This window comes from Microtus oregoni, unplaced genomic scaffold, assembly GCF_018167655.1.
Source record: "Microtus oregoni isolate MIOR12 unplaced genomic scaffold, Mior012 000065F_ref0000479, whole genome shotgun sequence".
Taxonomy (NCBI): domain Eukaryota; kingdom Metazoa; phylum Chordata; class Mammalia; order Rodentia; family Cricetidae; genus Microtus; species Microtus oregoni.
Genome location: NW_024543875.1, coordinates 257,202 through 271,510, shown reverse-complemented (window position 1 = coordinate 271,510; position 14,309 = coordinate 257,202). Strand labels below are relative to the sequence as shown.

General features: G+C 39.7%; 1 protein-coding gene across 2 annotated transcripts in view; it reads right to left on the bottom strand.

Moving 5' to 3' along the window:
* Dok6 (docking protein 6) overlaps positions 1–3,589 on the bottom strand; it is a 325,272-nt gene extending 321,683 nt beyond the window's left edge. Inside the window, exon 1 of one of the 2 annotated variants that reach the window (XM_041640797.1) lies at positions 3,492–3,589. In XM_041640797.1, the coding sequence (XP_041496731.1) occupies positions 3,492–3,557 (66 nt within the window). In that variant the 5' untranslated portion in view covers positions 3,558–3,589. The remainder of the gene's footprint in view (positions 1–3,491) is intronic. The other variant, XM_041640798.1, reaches the window with a different exon arrangement.
* Positions 3,590–14,309: the final 10,720 nt, after the last annotated feature.

The following is a 14,309-nucleotide window of genomic DNA, read 5'->3' as shown; positions in this document are numbered from 1 at the left end:
TTTACTATTATTTCCTTAACAAACACAGTAGCTTATGGATTATGACAATAATTTTTCAAATAGAAAAGTTTGTAGAGGAAGGGGATGGTTCTAAAAATATTCAAATGTCAAAGACAACACAGACACACACACAAGTTTGTGAAAGCAATGAAACTGTTGTACAGTATTTAAATAAATTACTATAACATTTATGATATACATTAAAAATTCACATGTATAAATTTTACCTATAAAATTCAGTGTTTTAATAAACATTTAAAAACATAGTGAATATTGAGGAAATGATTTTATTTATTTCTCAAAATAGTATTTATATGTTGAGAATGTAATTCATTTGTTAAAATTCTTGCCTGACCTGTACCAAACCCTGAATCCTGAGCATTGCAAAAGAGAACATGCTTGTAATAATAGCATTTTGGAGATGAGGCAGAAGAATCAGAACATCAAGGGTCATACTCAGTTAAGATGCTAGCTTGAGTCCTAAGATACACAGCACCTTCACAAAACAACAAAAATAATAATAAAGATAATAGTAATAATAAATAATAATATAATCTTTCTAAATGGAAAAATGATTGTTGAGGAATCAAGACACACCTCAAAGCTGACTCAATTTTTCTTTACAAATGATTGCACAAATGAGCAGACTGTCAATTAAAGAACATTGTGAAAGCCATCTAGCCATTACAACCTGAAAGCAGTATACCCAGAGACCAAGAAATGTTTCACTTTTTCCCCTCTAAATGATGCTAAGTACTCATTTAGAGAGAATAAGGGATGCAATAGGACATTTTATCAAGAATTATGTCCTTATGTCACAGATATGCATTGTGCAACTGGCCTCCTACACTGACCACTTTTCAACAAAATTCTGTAAAATTTGATTTCTGAAAGTATGAGTTCTTTTCATAATATAGCAAATATCAGCACAAATACAATTACAATGCTTTTTATGTTGAAATAAAGTGTTGGTTATAAACCATGCAAGAAGTATCATATGTCTATAAAACTACAAATGGTTTGTCTGGAAGAGTGTGTAGTTTGGAGTCCACAAATTGATGATACAGTTAAATTCCAAAGCATACACACTGTTATCTTTAATTAGGGCTCTACTCTCTCATGGAACCTACTTATAAACAGAACAAACAATATAGAGCTTTGCAATTTCAACTTTTTAAATGTAACAATAATCTGAAAGCAAATATATATTATGAAGTTTCTTTAATAAATTATTCTTTCCAAAATGGTTAAGAATATTTAAAATAAAAGTTCAAACATTAGATGTTAAAGTTAACATTGCTCGCACAGAAAAGAAGTGGAAGATAAAAATAATTTATCTACAGACACACTATTAATGTTTTCAAAGAGGCCTGCCTTTTAAAAATACTTATGCTTAAATTAAGAGTAAGTTTAGCAAAACATTCTTTTTCTAAATATACATGAGCACACATGGCTAGGTAGAAATTGTGTTCTAGAGTGACATTTCACATGTTCTTAATGTCTAGTTATTCTGGAGGCACTTGGTGGCCTTTCCCTGAGCTTTATCATGAAACTAGGCTGCATATCGAAGTTTTGCAGTATGTAACCCTGGATAGCTTAATGGGGGAAGGGAGAGGATCCTCTAGTTTTCATTCCGCATTCTTTGACTGAGTGTAGGAACATATTTAACTGGGATGAGGAAGGGGGCTTAATTCTTCCATTAGTTCATACATTTGGAAGACTCCCACAAAACTAGAGTTCAGCAGGACTGAAGGGATAGATAGGGAAAAAGACCTTGGCAGAGCAAAGGGAGTCAAAGTTCAAGTAAAGAGGACCCCCACCTAGCAGGAATCCTGCCTAGCCTTTTTTGACTGGCAGCTGCCAGGTAACAGATAGGATCTTGGTGAAGGGCTGCTGTCTTTTTGGACAACTGCAGGTTTTTACCAGGTCAGTCATATCTCTGAATAAAAAATAAGGCATGATCTTCTACCTAAGAAAAGCCCTTGAAGCCTTGCCCCTCTCTCTTTTGTGCAGGTGGGGCACTGGGCTGGGGGATGGGAGTGGGAGGACATAAACTTTGCTGTTCTAGCTAGCTATGCATTTCTTGCTCTTTAAGCTTCCCGAAGTTAGTAATCTGCTTAAGTTTTAGAAGGGATCTCTGTGTCCTTTGGTCTTGTCTGCCTTCAGTGAGGATGCCAAGAGAGGAAGCATAAGAGGCAGCTTACTGCCTCCAACCCTTGCCTCCAGCAAAGGGTCCATAACCCACTTCTGAATGCGGGATGATCTACCTTCTTCTCCTGGCTACTTTATAATTTTCTGCAACTACCCAAAGGCACACTGTTTCTATTTCTCAATTTACAAGTTCCCCCTTCTGTTCTTAAATATGATTCCTTCCTTCATTCATTTCTTTTCTCCAAGTTAGAATATTCACCAACCCAGTGGAGAAAATCCGGGAACTTTCCACCTCTAAGCCAGGATTCTAGAAAGAATAGGAACTCGTGAACTCAGAAAAGAAGAGGCAGCCTCGATGGGTGAAACCCCACTCTTTTGTATACTGAGTTGAATTTTCCTTTCGTCTTGTGGCCAGGTGAACCTGGGCGGCCACACAGCTGTGTCTTGGAGTTGGAGATGCCCCCAGCAAGTTAGTCTGCTTCCATTCATAGCTATCAGGTCTGGACAGTTCCTCTCCAGGTGCACGCCCATCTTTCCATCTATATCCGAGTCTTTCAGGACAGTCAGTACAACCCCTTAAAATACCTATCGAATCACCAAAGAAGTTTTGTCTCCTCATTCCCTGCCCAGGTCTACACTGTTTGTTCCCCAAGTCAGACCAAACATCTCTCAAAGAGAAAGTAAGATTCCATAAACTTTGCCTCCACGGACTTTCCTGCAGCGGTGCACCAACGCTCACTTGCCTATACACAGGCAAAAATACACAAGACCAGGAAAACAGCGGATGAGGTAGTCAGCCAGTGGGCAACTATTAAGGGCACATTAAAGTCGTTGCTGTAGCCAAAAAGGAATGCGCTGCGCTTAAGAGGCATCAAAAGAGGATTTTGAAATGTGTATGGGGAAAAAAGACCATGAAATGATGGATATAAACACACATACAGAAATACCTTTTGCACCTGCTGTCAGCACACAGCAGTTCTCCCGGGAGGCGCACACTTTTGAGAGAAATCACTGTGGGTTGCACCGAATGTAATAAATATCCACAGCTTCATATATCTTTGGAATTGACAATCACTGCGTTGTATTGGACTTCTCGCTGTGGTCACCATGAGCCCAACGCACTTGAGAATGGGGACTCTAGGTGGCCCAGAGCCCTCACCTTGGTGTGCAGAGTCCCCTAGACAGGTGCCAAGCGCTCCTCAGGTCAAGCAACAAGCGGACTAACAGGGGAAGGCCGCCTGCCCTGGTACCCTCGCGGGTCATCTCTCCCCGCCCCCATCCCCAGCTGCCGCCGGGCCACTGGAGCGGCGGAGAAGGAGAAAGCCGAGTTAGCCACTCACCCCCAGCTTCCTGCTGCGGATTTTCACGTAGCCCTGCTTGACTATGTCGTTAAAGTTGGAGGCCATGGCCAGCGCGGTCGGGCTCCTCTGCTGGGCGATCCGCTTCTTGGAGTCGTCAACCGCTGTCCACCGCCCGGTCCACGCAGGTCTCGCATCCAGCCGGCCGTCGCCGGCAGTCGCGCCACCGCCAATTCTTCCCCAGGCTCCTGCCGGCGCGGACGCTGAGTCGGTAGCTGGGGATAGCAGGGCCGCCAAGCACCCGGACCAGGGTACCGGGCCCGGATCTGCTCAGCAGCACCAGCACCTTGAGAGCGGTCTTCACCTCCGCCCCCGACCACGAGGGGAGCACCGCGGCCAGCGCCGCCCCCAGCTGTGCCCCCCTCCGCGCCGCCGCCCCCGGCAGCACCCACGGGCTGGCGCCTCACTCGGCGGCGCACAGCTGGCCGGAGCGCACCATCGCGGCTCCCCGGCGCGGAGGAGGGGGAGGGACGGCGGGGCGGGCCGTTGCGCCCGCTCGGCTCCCTCCCCCTTGCCCGCCGGGTGGCAGGGCTGGAGGATGCTGGCAAGATGCACTCCATCACTCACTTCTCCGGCAGGGAGCTCCGCCTGCCACCCGCGCCTAGGGTACCGCTCCCACCAGAGTCCTGAGCTGGCACCACTCGCCCAGGCGTGGATTCCTAAGGACAAGGATCCTCATTCCACCGCTGCTAATCTCGCCACCCAAAACTGGGCTGTGGGGGGCAGAGCAGTGGGGGAATTCACGGGTTCGCAGAAGGCAAAGGAGAGAGAAACAATTGTTTATTTTAGAGATGGTGTCTATAATACATTTTTAGTTCTAGGTACACGTGGCCTTTCCAGATCTTTCCCCTGTTGGGAAGTGTAAATCGAAGCCAAGCCCTTCCTGGTGAACACACAAAGAGACCAACCCTGCGCATGTGTCTAATCCTCAGGCTGCTGAAGTCAGAAGGAATCCTGGAGGCAGCAGGTCGCAGATGTCCTCCACAGAAAAGGCGATGATGCCTGGTTTGACAAAGCGTATTAGTTAACTAAAGCTCAAGAAGCTACTGGCATTTCATCTATTCAGGAAGTAAAAGGCAGAACGGTTATCCTTTGATGCGATGAAATGTTCAACTTGTAAAAATCAAAGGAATAAACTTTTTCCTCTTAGTCTAGGAAAACATACTAAAATTTATGTTTTTCTCTAATTTAAAGATATACAATTTTAGAGTTACATTCTTTTAGGTGATTTAAGGGGAAAGAACATTGAATATTGGCTGGCAGAAATTTATGGATTTTTTTACCTATAGTCAAGAATATTTACAGCTTAAGTAGCTAAGGAGATTGATAGTTAAGGGACAAAAGATGTGCAAAGACCAAATACATTGGTGTTTCCTCAATTGTGAGGAATTTATATAAAATGAATCTTCATAAGACATGTTTAATTCTGCTTTATTTCACAAGTATTTTTTCTAGGTTTTCATTTAAATTGTCTTTTCAGTATTTGGATCATAATTACTTATGGAAGATACAAACTAAATCTGAGGGGAGGAAGATCATGAAAGCCTGGAGAATAAGGTTTCTTGCCCTTCATCCGGCTAAGGGGCAGCTCTTAAGAGGGCACGGGGAGATATTGGTTCCATCCTTACCAAGAGGCCCCATCCTAACATGTCTCAAGAGTACACATGCCTTCTACTTCATTTATTTGGTGACTCTTCTCCCTCTATTCTTCTTTTACCCGTCCGTTATGCAAGAAAATACAAAATACCAGGGTAAATGTTTTAAATAGCAAGACAAATTCCAATCAGTTGTTACTATGAAAGGAGATCAATTTCTGATCTCCCCAGAAAATTCACATACCTGATTTCACTAACCTTCATGGTTATCTCCTTTAAAAACTGGTAACTTGTGGAAACTCATTTTTGCTAATTTCACGTATTTCATTTCACTTTTAAAGATGATGCAAATAATGTCTTACACATTTCTAAATGCATTTTCCCCACATGATCCTCTTTACAAACAGAATTGTCAAGTGAAATATTTTTCCCTTTTAATAGGAGGGACATTGATGCTCAGAGATGTTTTGTGATTAGACAACCATTTCAAGGTTGGCGTCTACAATAATTCTCATGATCATAAACACTTTCATTTATATGAACCTTTGTAATAGATGCCTTTCTCATTGCTGGGACAAAATACTTGACTAAAGCAGGGGATATGGAATGGCAGCCATGTGATGATGCTAACTGTTAAACACTGTATCCAATCACTTCACATGGGGAGAAAACAGCAGTATTTAGCTTTCTTCTTCTTCTTCTTCTTCTTCTTCTTCTTCTTCTTCTTCTTCTTCTTCTGCTTCCTCTTCCTCTTTTTCTTCTTCTCTTCCTCTTCCTCCTCTTTCTCCTCTTCCTCCTTCTCCTCCTCCTCTTTCTTTTCTTTTCTTTTTTTTTTTTTGCCTGGTTTAAGACTCCAGGCCACATTCCCAATGTGACTTCCTGCCTCTGGAAACAGCTTCACAGAGATGCTCCAAATGTATTTTTCTAGGTGATCTATTCAATTTGATGGCATCATTTCATTAAGCTCCAAAATTCTGATTGGTTAGTTTTGTTTCTTGGATGTATATGTTTTTATTTGTTTACTAAAAATAAAACAATCAAGCAAAAGCACCCTTTCTTGAAAACTAGAGGACTGTAGAGTTTTGACTTTATTCTTCAGAAACAATAAATGGGTTCTAAAAAGTTCCCAATGATTCCCTGCTCTCTTTGGAATATCTGTATGGTGCATTTCTAACTTCAGTCGTTGTCTTTTTGTAGGGTCTGAACTACAAAGGGGTTCTTCAGGTAGCAGTCTTCAAATTTAAAATATAGGTACCAAAGGAATTTCCTAGCCTTGTCATTGACATGAGGGAATCCAAGCTCATCAGATACATTTCCAACTTCATATCTACTGAGAAGTAGTTTTCATTTTCCCCTTATGCTCTTCAATGTCTTCATAGAAATCACTATCAATAGTGTATAAATGTGTGTGTGTTATATCTATATATATTATACTATCATTAGTATACATATGCATGCAGGATATATATATGCATATGCATATACAGAAATAATGTCAAAGATAATCCAGAATTGGAAGGTACATTGAGCCAGGCTGTGGTGGTGTACATCTTTAATCCCAGGACTCGAGAGGCAGAGACAGATGTAGCTCTGTGAGTTTGAGGCCAGTCTGGTCTACAAGAGCTAGTTCTAGGACAGGCACCAAAGCTACACAGAGAAACCATGTCTCAAGCCCCCTCCCCCCAAAATATATATATATATATATATATATATATATATATATATATATATATAGAGAGAGAGAGAGAGAGAGAGAGAGAGAGAGAGATGAGATATTGAGATCCCCTAAATCAATCTAAGAGTATTGGCTTCAAAATTTGACTACCTTATCTGAAACAGTGAAGATTAACACAGAGAAGAGGAAATTTATAGAGGGCAGAAGATAAGATTGGGGATAATAATATTCTAACATTCAGAACTTGTCAAAGAACTTTCAATGTTTCTCCATTAAGATTTCAGAATTATTATGATCTGGAAAAATGTCATCCTTTTTCCCACTTATGAACAAAAATATGTTCACTGTATGTATTATTCTGGTCCCACTGTTGCTGTTTGGATTTGAAGTAGAGAACTCTTTTGTTTCTAACTTTTAAGAAAAGATATAGTTAAAAAGAAGTTATACCTAAGGCTTTCACATAAGGGGACTCTTTTACATTGGGGCCTGTTTTACATAACGAAATTCTGTGCTTTGAGTGTACACATAATAGGGTCACAATTTGAGGAGCATTAGTAGGAGGTAAATGTATTTTGCACACAAGATAAATACAGGGGTTCTATGGGTAGACTGTCACAGGCATTTTGTAAGGTGGATCCAAACCCTCTTGTAATCTTCTCTGTGGGTTAGATTTACTGAGTGAACTATAGCAAACACACTATGAAAGAAGAAATTAGATGCTATTTATAACATTAGATTTTCAAAAGAATGTGGTTGTATTCCCTGGGTATCTAGGCTCCTTCTGACATTTATAAAATGGGCAGACTTCTTTATGGGTGTCATCTGAAAGTGCTAACCATCCAAATGCCAGGTCAGAACACTCAGGAAGCAAAGCACACAAATTTTTTGTGCTTATTTTTGGTGGATTTAATTCTATTTGACTTATCACTTTAGCTTTATTTAGGGAGGGATAATTTAGAATATCATTAAAATCTTGTTTTTCCTCCCAGTAGCCACAGTATCACTGTAAACCAATTCTTAGGCTTCTTTAAACTCCCTGCTTGGTTCTCTACATTAACCATTATTTGAATTTGAATTTCTATTTGTTGTTTCTTTCCCCTCTATTCTTAGAACTGTCTTTTCAAGGTGTGCCTTAATATTTCAAAGTGCCATGGCTACTTAATTACATACGACTGTTTCTGACTGGCCATATTCTCCCATGTCTCATATTCCATACTGTGTCTTGCCAGCTAGTTACATTAAGGGATTGTGTATAGATTTTTTTCTCTAAGAATCACAAATGCATTTCTTGTTTATATAAAAGGATTTGAGATATTAAAATTAATTTTTCCCAGTTGAATACAATCTTATGAAATATATTTTTGGCCATCTTTTATTTCCTAAAATCAATATTTATTTGGTATGTTTAATAATTCATTTCATAAAATACAGATTTGAAGCTGTAAAAAGTTTTCTATGATTCCTGAGACCTGTTTGTAAGGTTTATGAGTTCTTCTTCTCCATCTTCTTATATGGTTTTTTCCTCTGTATGCTGTAAATATCATTAGTGAATAAAGAAATTTTCTTGGCCTGTTGATAGGGCAGACCTTAGATAGGCAGGGAAAACTAAACTGAAAGATGGGAGAAAGGAGACAGAGTCAGGGAGAAGCCATGGAGCCCCGCCGGAGACAGACACTGGATGGATTAGTTTAGGATAAAAGTTAGCCAGAAATACGCTTAAGCTATTGGCCAAACAGTATTGCAAATAGTATAATTTCTGTGTGATTATTTTGGTGCTGTGCTGCTGAACAGTCAGAAACCAACAAGCAGCCTCCATAACAACAATATTCAAAGAATGGGGAAATAAGTGTTGTTCTTCTATTCCTGTGAAAATAAAAAATAAAATATTTTATTGAGCTTTGACAGCAGCATCATTAGTACATAGTGTAGAAGTTAGTTGTATCAACATTTCAAGTTGAGTTTAATCAGCCCCTCAGGTTTGTGAAATCGCTATCTCATAGATAAATAAAGGCTAGGCTCAGTTGCATTACATATTTTGCAACTCTCTCCTATAAGATCCAAATGTTAATGTTTATCTTGTTCTTTTTTATTTCCACTCCTATTTCACAGAATTTTATAACCTAAATTGTGTCATCTAAAAATTCCCAAATTAATGTCCTCAAGATATAATTATACTTAAAGTGGTAACAACACTAAAATTAAATCATTAGGATGCTTCTAATCTAATATGACTATCTAATGAGAAGAGAAAATCTGTACATAGCCAAGCACACTGGGAAGATAGTAAGAGGTCACAGGAAATGTTTGTCTACAGGCCATACAGAAAGACCTTAGATATAATCAGCACTGTTGAAACTTTGATATAAACTGTTAACACTTACCATCGTGATAAAATAAATTACTGCTGTTTGAGTGAGCCAGTCCATGGTTTTTTATTAGGGGAGTCTGAGAAAACTATTATTATGTTACCTAGAATGAATACCTAGTAACTTTCTTAGAGATCTTCATATCTTTCAACATTCTTGCTTGATATTTGCCCTGGTTGATTTCTGCCAATTTGGTCTAAGCTAGATACATATACATATGAAAAGAAGAATCTTCTGATAAGAAAATTCTTCCATAAGATTATGGTGTGGGAAGTCCTTCTGTATATGTGTTGCTTTTTTTTGGTTAATAAGGAAGCTGCTTTCAGCCAATGGCATAACAGAATATAGCCAGGCTGGAAGACAGAGAGAGAGAGAGAGAGAGAGAGAGAGAGAGAGAGAGAGAGAGAGAGAAGCCAGAGTCAGGGAAAATCCTAGGCAGACAGATGCCCCTGCTGGAGCCCACTTAAAATGTGCTGCTAGGCCACAACCTAGTGGTGATGCACAGATTAATAGAAATGGGTTTATTTAAGATAGAAACGTTAGCTAGAAATACGCTTAAGCTATTGGCCAAAGAGGATTGCAATTAATACAGATTTCAGTGTGGTTATTTCAAGTCAGGGCAGTTGGGGAATGAACAAGCAGGCTCAGGCAACAAGATTGACTTGCAGGCAGCCTAGAAAATATTCTTAGCATGCCTCTAATCCCAGCACTCAGGGGAGCAGAGGCAGGTGAATCTCCATGAATTCAAGGCCAGCCTGGTCTAGTTCCAGGACAGTTGTCTCGAAAAGAAAAAAAAAATTCTTAATTGGCCATTGATATGGGACAGTTCATGCCAGTGTGGGCTGTTCCATCCCTGGACAGGCTGATATGTATAACAGAGCAGACTGGCATCAGGAGGAGCAAGTCACTGTGCAGCACTCCTCAATGGCCTGGCTTACCATCCCTGCCTTCAGGTTCCTGCCTTCCTCCATCTCTCAAGATGAACCCTTTTCTCAATTAGTTACTCTTGTTTACTTTTGTAATCATAGCAGTAGAAACAAAACTTAAAAAAGAATAAAATTTGCATTTGATTTTTTAGTGTCACTCTAAAAATTGGTGCCTTTCTAATACATCAGTGTATATATACTTCACTCTTGCCTATGAAAATATTGACTTTGTACATTGACATACTGACCTTGTTAGATTCACTTGTTAAATCTGTGTATCTAGTTCCAAAACATTTGGTTGCCCACATATGCATCACATTTTCCTCAGGTTTCAGGTAGACGTTCAACAAAGAAGGATATTGTAGTGCATGCTGTTGTAACAGGAATTTTGAAGGTTGAGTTTATGGGATTATTTGGGTACAGGAGTTAAAAGTGAGCATAGGAAACATGACAAGCCCACATTTTTTTTTGAGGGACTGTAATCTTGGTTCAATGGTAATGGCACTTGTTATGCAAGGATAAAGACCTGACTTTAATCTTTGATTATCTGCATAAAAAAGAAAGGCATGGCCACACACATGATCTTGTTGTGGCAGTGCTGTGGAGGTTGGAGAGAAGAGGATTATTTGTTGGTTGTCAGAGTAGCTCTAAATCTGGTGAGAAACCCTGTCTCAAAGGCAGAAGGTGATAGAGCAGGATCCATGGTGTTTCCTGACCCTCAAACTGAATAAACAGGCCCATGACCCCCCCCCCCCCCCGCCACACACACACATGCAATACATGTGTATCACATAAACACTCACAACACATATACAAACTTGTGTTTTTTGAGTTAAAAATAAATTGGGCATCATGATAGACACTTTAAATGTTAGTACTCATGTGTCTGAGGAAAGATGATTGCAATGAGTTTGACACTGGCCTGGGCTATTTAAGAATACCACTGCTAATCCCTCAGAGAAAGATCCTGTCTTGGAGATAGATAGATGGAGGGAGGGGAGAAAGATGGAGATAATAAAAGGAGAGAGAGAGAGAGAGAGAAAGAGAGAGAGAGAGGAAGACGAGGGGGAGGAAGAGGGGGAGGAAAGAGAGGGAGAGAGAGAGAGAGAAAGGAAAGAAGAATGAAAAACACAAAAGAAAAAATAGTTGTACCTTCTTTTCTGTTCTTATTACTCCCTTCTTTCCCTTCCCTCTCTTAATTCATTTACAGTGATTCACATTAGAAATGGCAAATTGGATACCTTAACTGTTTTCTTATTTGGGGAACTATTTTAATATTATAACATTAATTATGATCTTAACTTCATAAGTAGAATTTTTGTAGGAATATGTGTATTGCTGGCATCCTGTTCAGCTTTTATCGTGAACAGATGCTGAACTTGATCAAACAGCAAATGGTTTTAGAAGGAGATCATGTTCCAAGCACAGCAAGTCTCCAATCTGTTACTCAGACCTTGTGCCATTGGGTTTCTCTTTTCCAGAGTCTTGACCTAGTGCTGGGAGCAAAGTAAAAATTCCCAGTCACCAAATGGATCCTAGTAGCCAAGTACCCTTAGGGAAATGTGGCTGTTTGCTGATGATTTCACCATGTTTTCTCTGGGTAGTGTTGCAAAACCACATGAATCTCTGGATTTAATAACCCAATGAGATGCTTGGGTATAGATTTATTTTCCTCCTTAACCAGAGTACTTGTCCTCAAAATTTAACACATTCCATTGGAGGCAAAACTGGCCAGATGTTTTCATCTCTTCAACTTTTCATTCTGTCAGTATTCAAGGGACTTCTTTAAAAAATAATTCAACTAATAAGCATTTCTGACATGTATATTAAAGATTTTTCCTCTTACTACTTTCCAGGGATTTCTGTATTTTTCTATATAAAGTAAATCATTCAACCAGGGCTGCAGAAAAGGCTCATCTGTTAAGAGCAGCATTGGCTGCTCTTCCAGAGGACATAGTTTGATTCCCAGCACTCTCCTTACATCTGATAACTATTTGTATCACCGGTCCCAGGATCTGACAACCTCTTCTGTTCTCCACAGGCACTGAATGCACATGGTGCACATACATACATGCAAGTGAAATACTCATTCAACAAAAATAAATATATCAAAAAGGTTAAATTCTATAGTAATTTACAATTTTGTAATAAATTTATTGACTTAAAATATAAAACTATAATTAGTAAAAACATCTGCTTTTAAGGCTTGGTAAAAATTTTTTTTGTAAGTGAATAAATACTGAAGAGATGGTAATCCAATGATAGATCAGTTCAACTAAGTTTATGCTTTCCTTTCTCTGTTTTGTGTTAAGGAAGTAAATTTGGATTCTTTCAGTATCACTTGACAGGGTAGTGACCTATACATCTCATGTGGACTGAGAAATTCTGGACAGCAGTATTGGCTTAGCAGATAACACCTATGAAAACTTCTAATAAGGCATCCACACAACAAACCTTACTGGCATCTGCTCTGTTGATGCTGCAGGGGAACTGATGTTTTTCTGCTTTATAAAATCTCTAAGACTCACCAAATCAAGTGTGCATAGTCTCTACTTCTATGGAAAGACTATCAACTATCCAGACTATGGCCCTTCTTATACAAAAAACAATTCTGTTTCTAGAGATGTCTATCTGTTTTCTACTAATTCCATATTGCCCAGCCAGAGCAGGAGACCTTCAATACTGGTATAACAGACTACATCAGCCACAAATTCACTGGGAATGTAAGGCCTGGCCAGTGTTTAGAGGTGCTCCAAACCTATGGAACTCTGGAAATTTCTCAGCCTTTGTCCCTTGATTTCCACAAGAAAAGGGTTCCTTCTGCTAATCAGGCTTGCTGTCTTGGCTGCTGTTCAAACTAGGTGAAAACTTGGGAAAGAACTGTATTATCCTCCCCCTTGCTTTCCGAGATGTCTGTGTCCAAGGACACCTCTTTGGTATCAAAGCTCAAAACTGCAGGTCTGGCTGACTTCAGACTCAATACTCTTATGTGACTATCTATTCAGATCCATCCCCAGTATCAATTAGACAACAGCCACACCTCCAAATCCTCAATGAATTAGACAATGTCACTAAACAAAATGGAAAATTGGTATTTTCCCCTCTTTAAGTTTCTTTTTTATTCTTAAGTTCTGTTCTCCCGTTTATTCCTTCATTTCAGCATTTCATGTTTTATCAGCTCACACTTCTAAACTTGATTCCCTAAACACCTCTCCCCACTGATGTGAATCTGGTTGATGGGCTCCTTCTCTACCAAAAGGGAGCACATTGTTATGTTATCAAATTTTCCTTCTCTATTCAAACCAACGTACTGGCTTTAGATGATATTTGGCCTTTCCAAACACCTATTCTGGTTCAGGCTGACCCCCTTACTCTGACTGGGAAAAAGAGAGTAAAATTAGCTCAATTCTAATCCCATCCTGGAACAGGGTTGGTAATATTCCATAGGAAGTTTCTCCCCAAACTGCCTTTATCTCTTATCTCTTTGGCAGCTCTGAGGAAACTCCCTCTATCAGCTACTTATAGACTCAGCTTCCTTGAACTGAAACCATAAAATTCCTTCCTCTGTTTCTTTATTTTGCTATTTTGGTCCTACCTGCCTAACGCATGGGCTGCCATCTCCTCCTATTTCCATATTCTCCTACATAACTGAGGTGTCTTTAATGAAAAGGCTGTAAAAATCTCCATTTGACCTGCAAAATGGTGACTCCCCCAGGGGCTTCGGTCCTGCTCAAATCGCTATGGGTCTGAGTTCCTTTTGAACAAAAAGCAAATATGCGGTTTGATCACTATCTTTTCTAATGATTTAATAAAAAAACAGGTAAATGCCATGTGACTTCCTCATTTTCGATAAAGGAGCTAAAAGTATATAATGGAAGAAAGAAAGCATCTTCAACAAAGCACAACTGGATGTCAACCTGTAGAAGAATGAAAATTGACCCATATCTATCACCATGCACAAAACTCAAGTCCAAATGGATCAAAGACCTCAATATCAGTCCGAGCACACTGAACCTGATAGAAGAGAAATTGGGAGGTACCCTACAACAGATGGGCACAGGCGATCGCTTCCTAGGTATAACCCCAGCAGCACAGACATTAAGGGCAACATTGAATAAATGGGACCTACTAAAACTGAGAAGCTTCTGTAAGGCAAAGGACACTGTCACTAAGACAAAAAGGCAACCCACTGACTAGGAGAAGATCTTCACTAACCCCGCAAGAGACAAAGGTCTGAT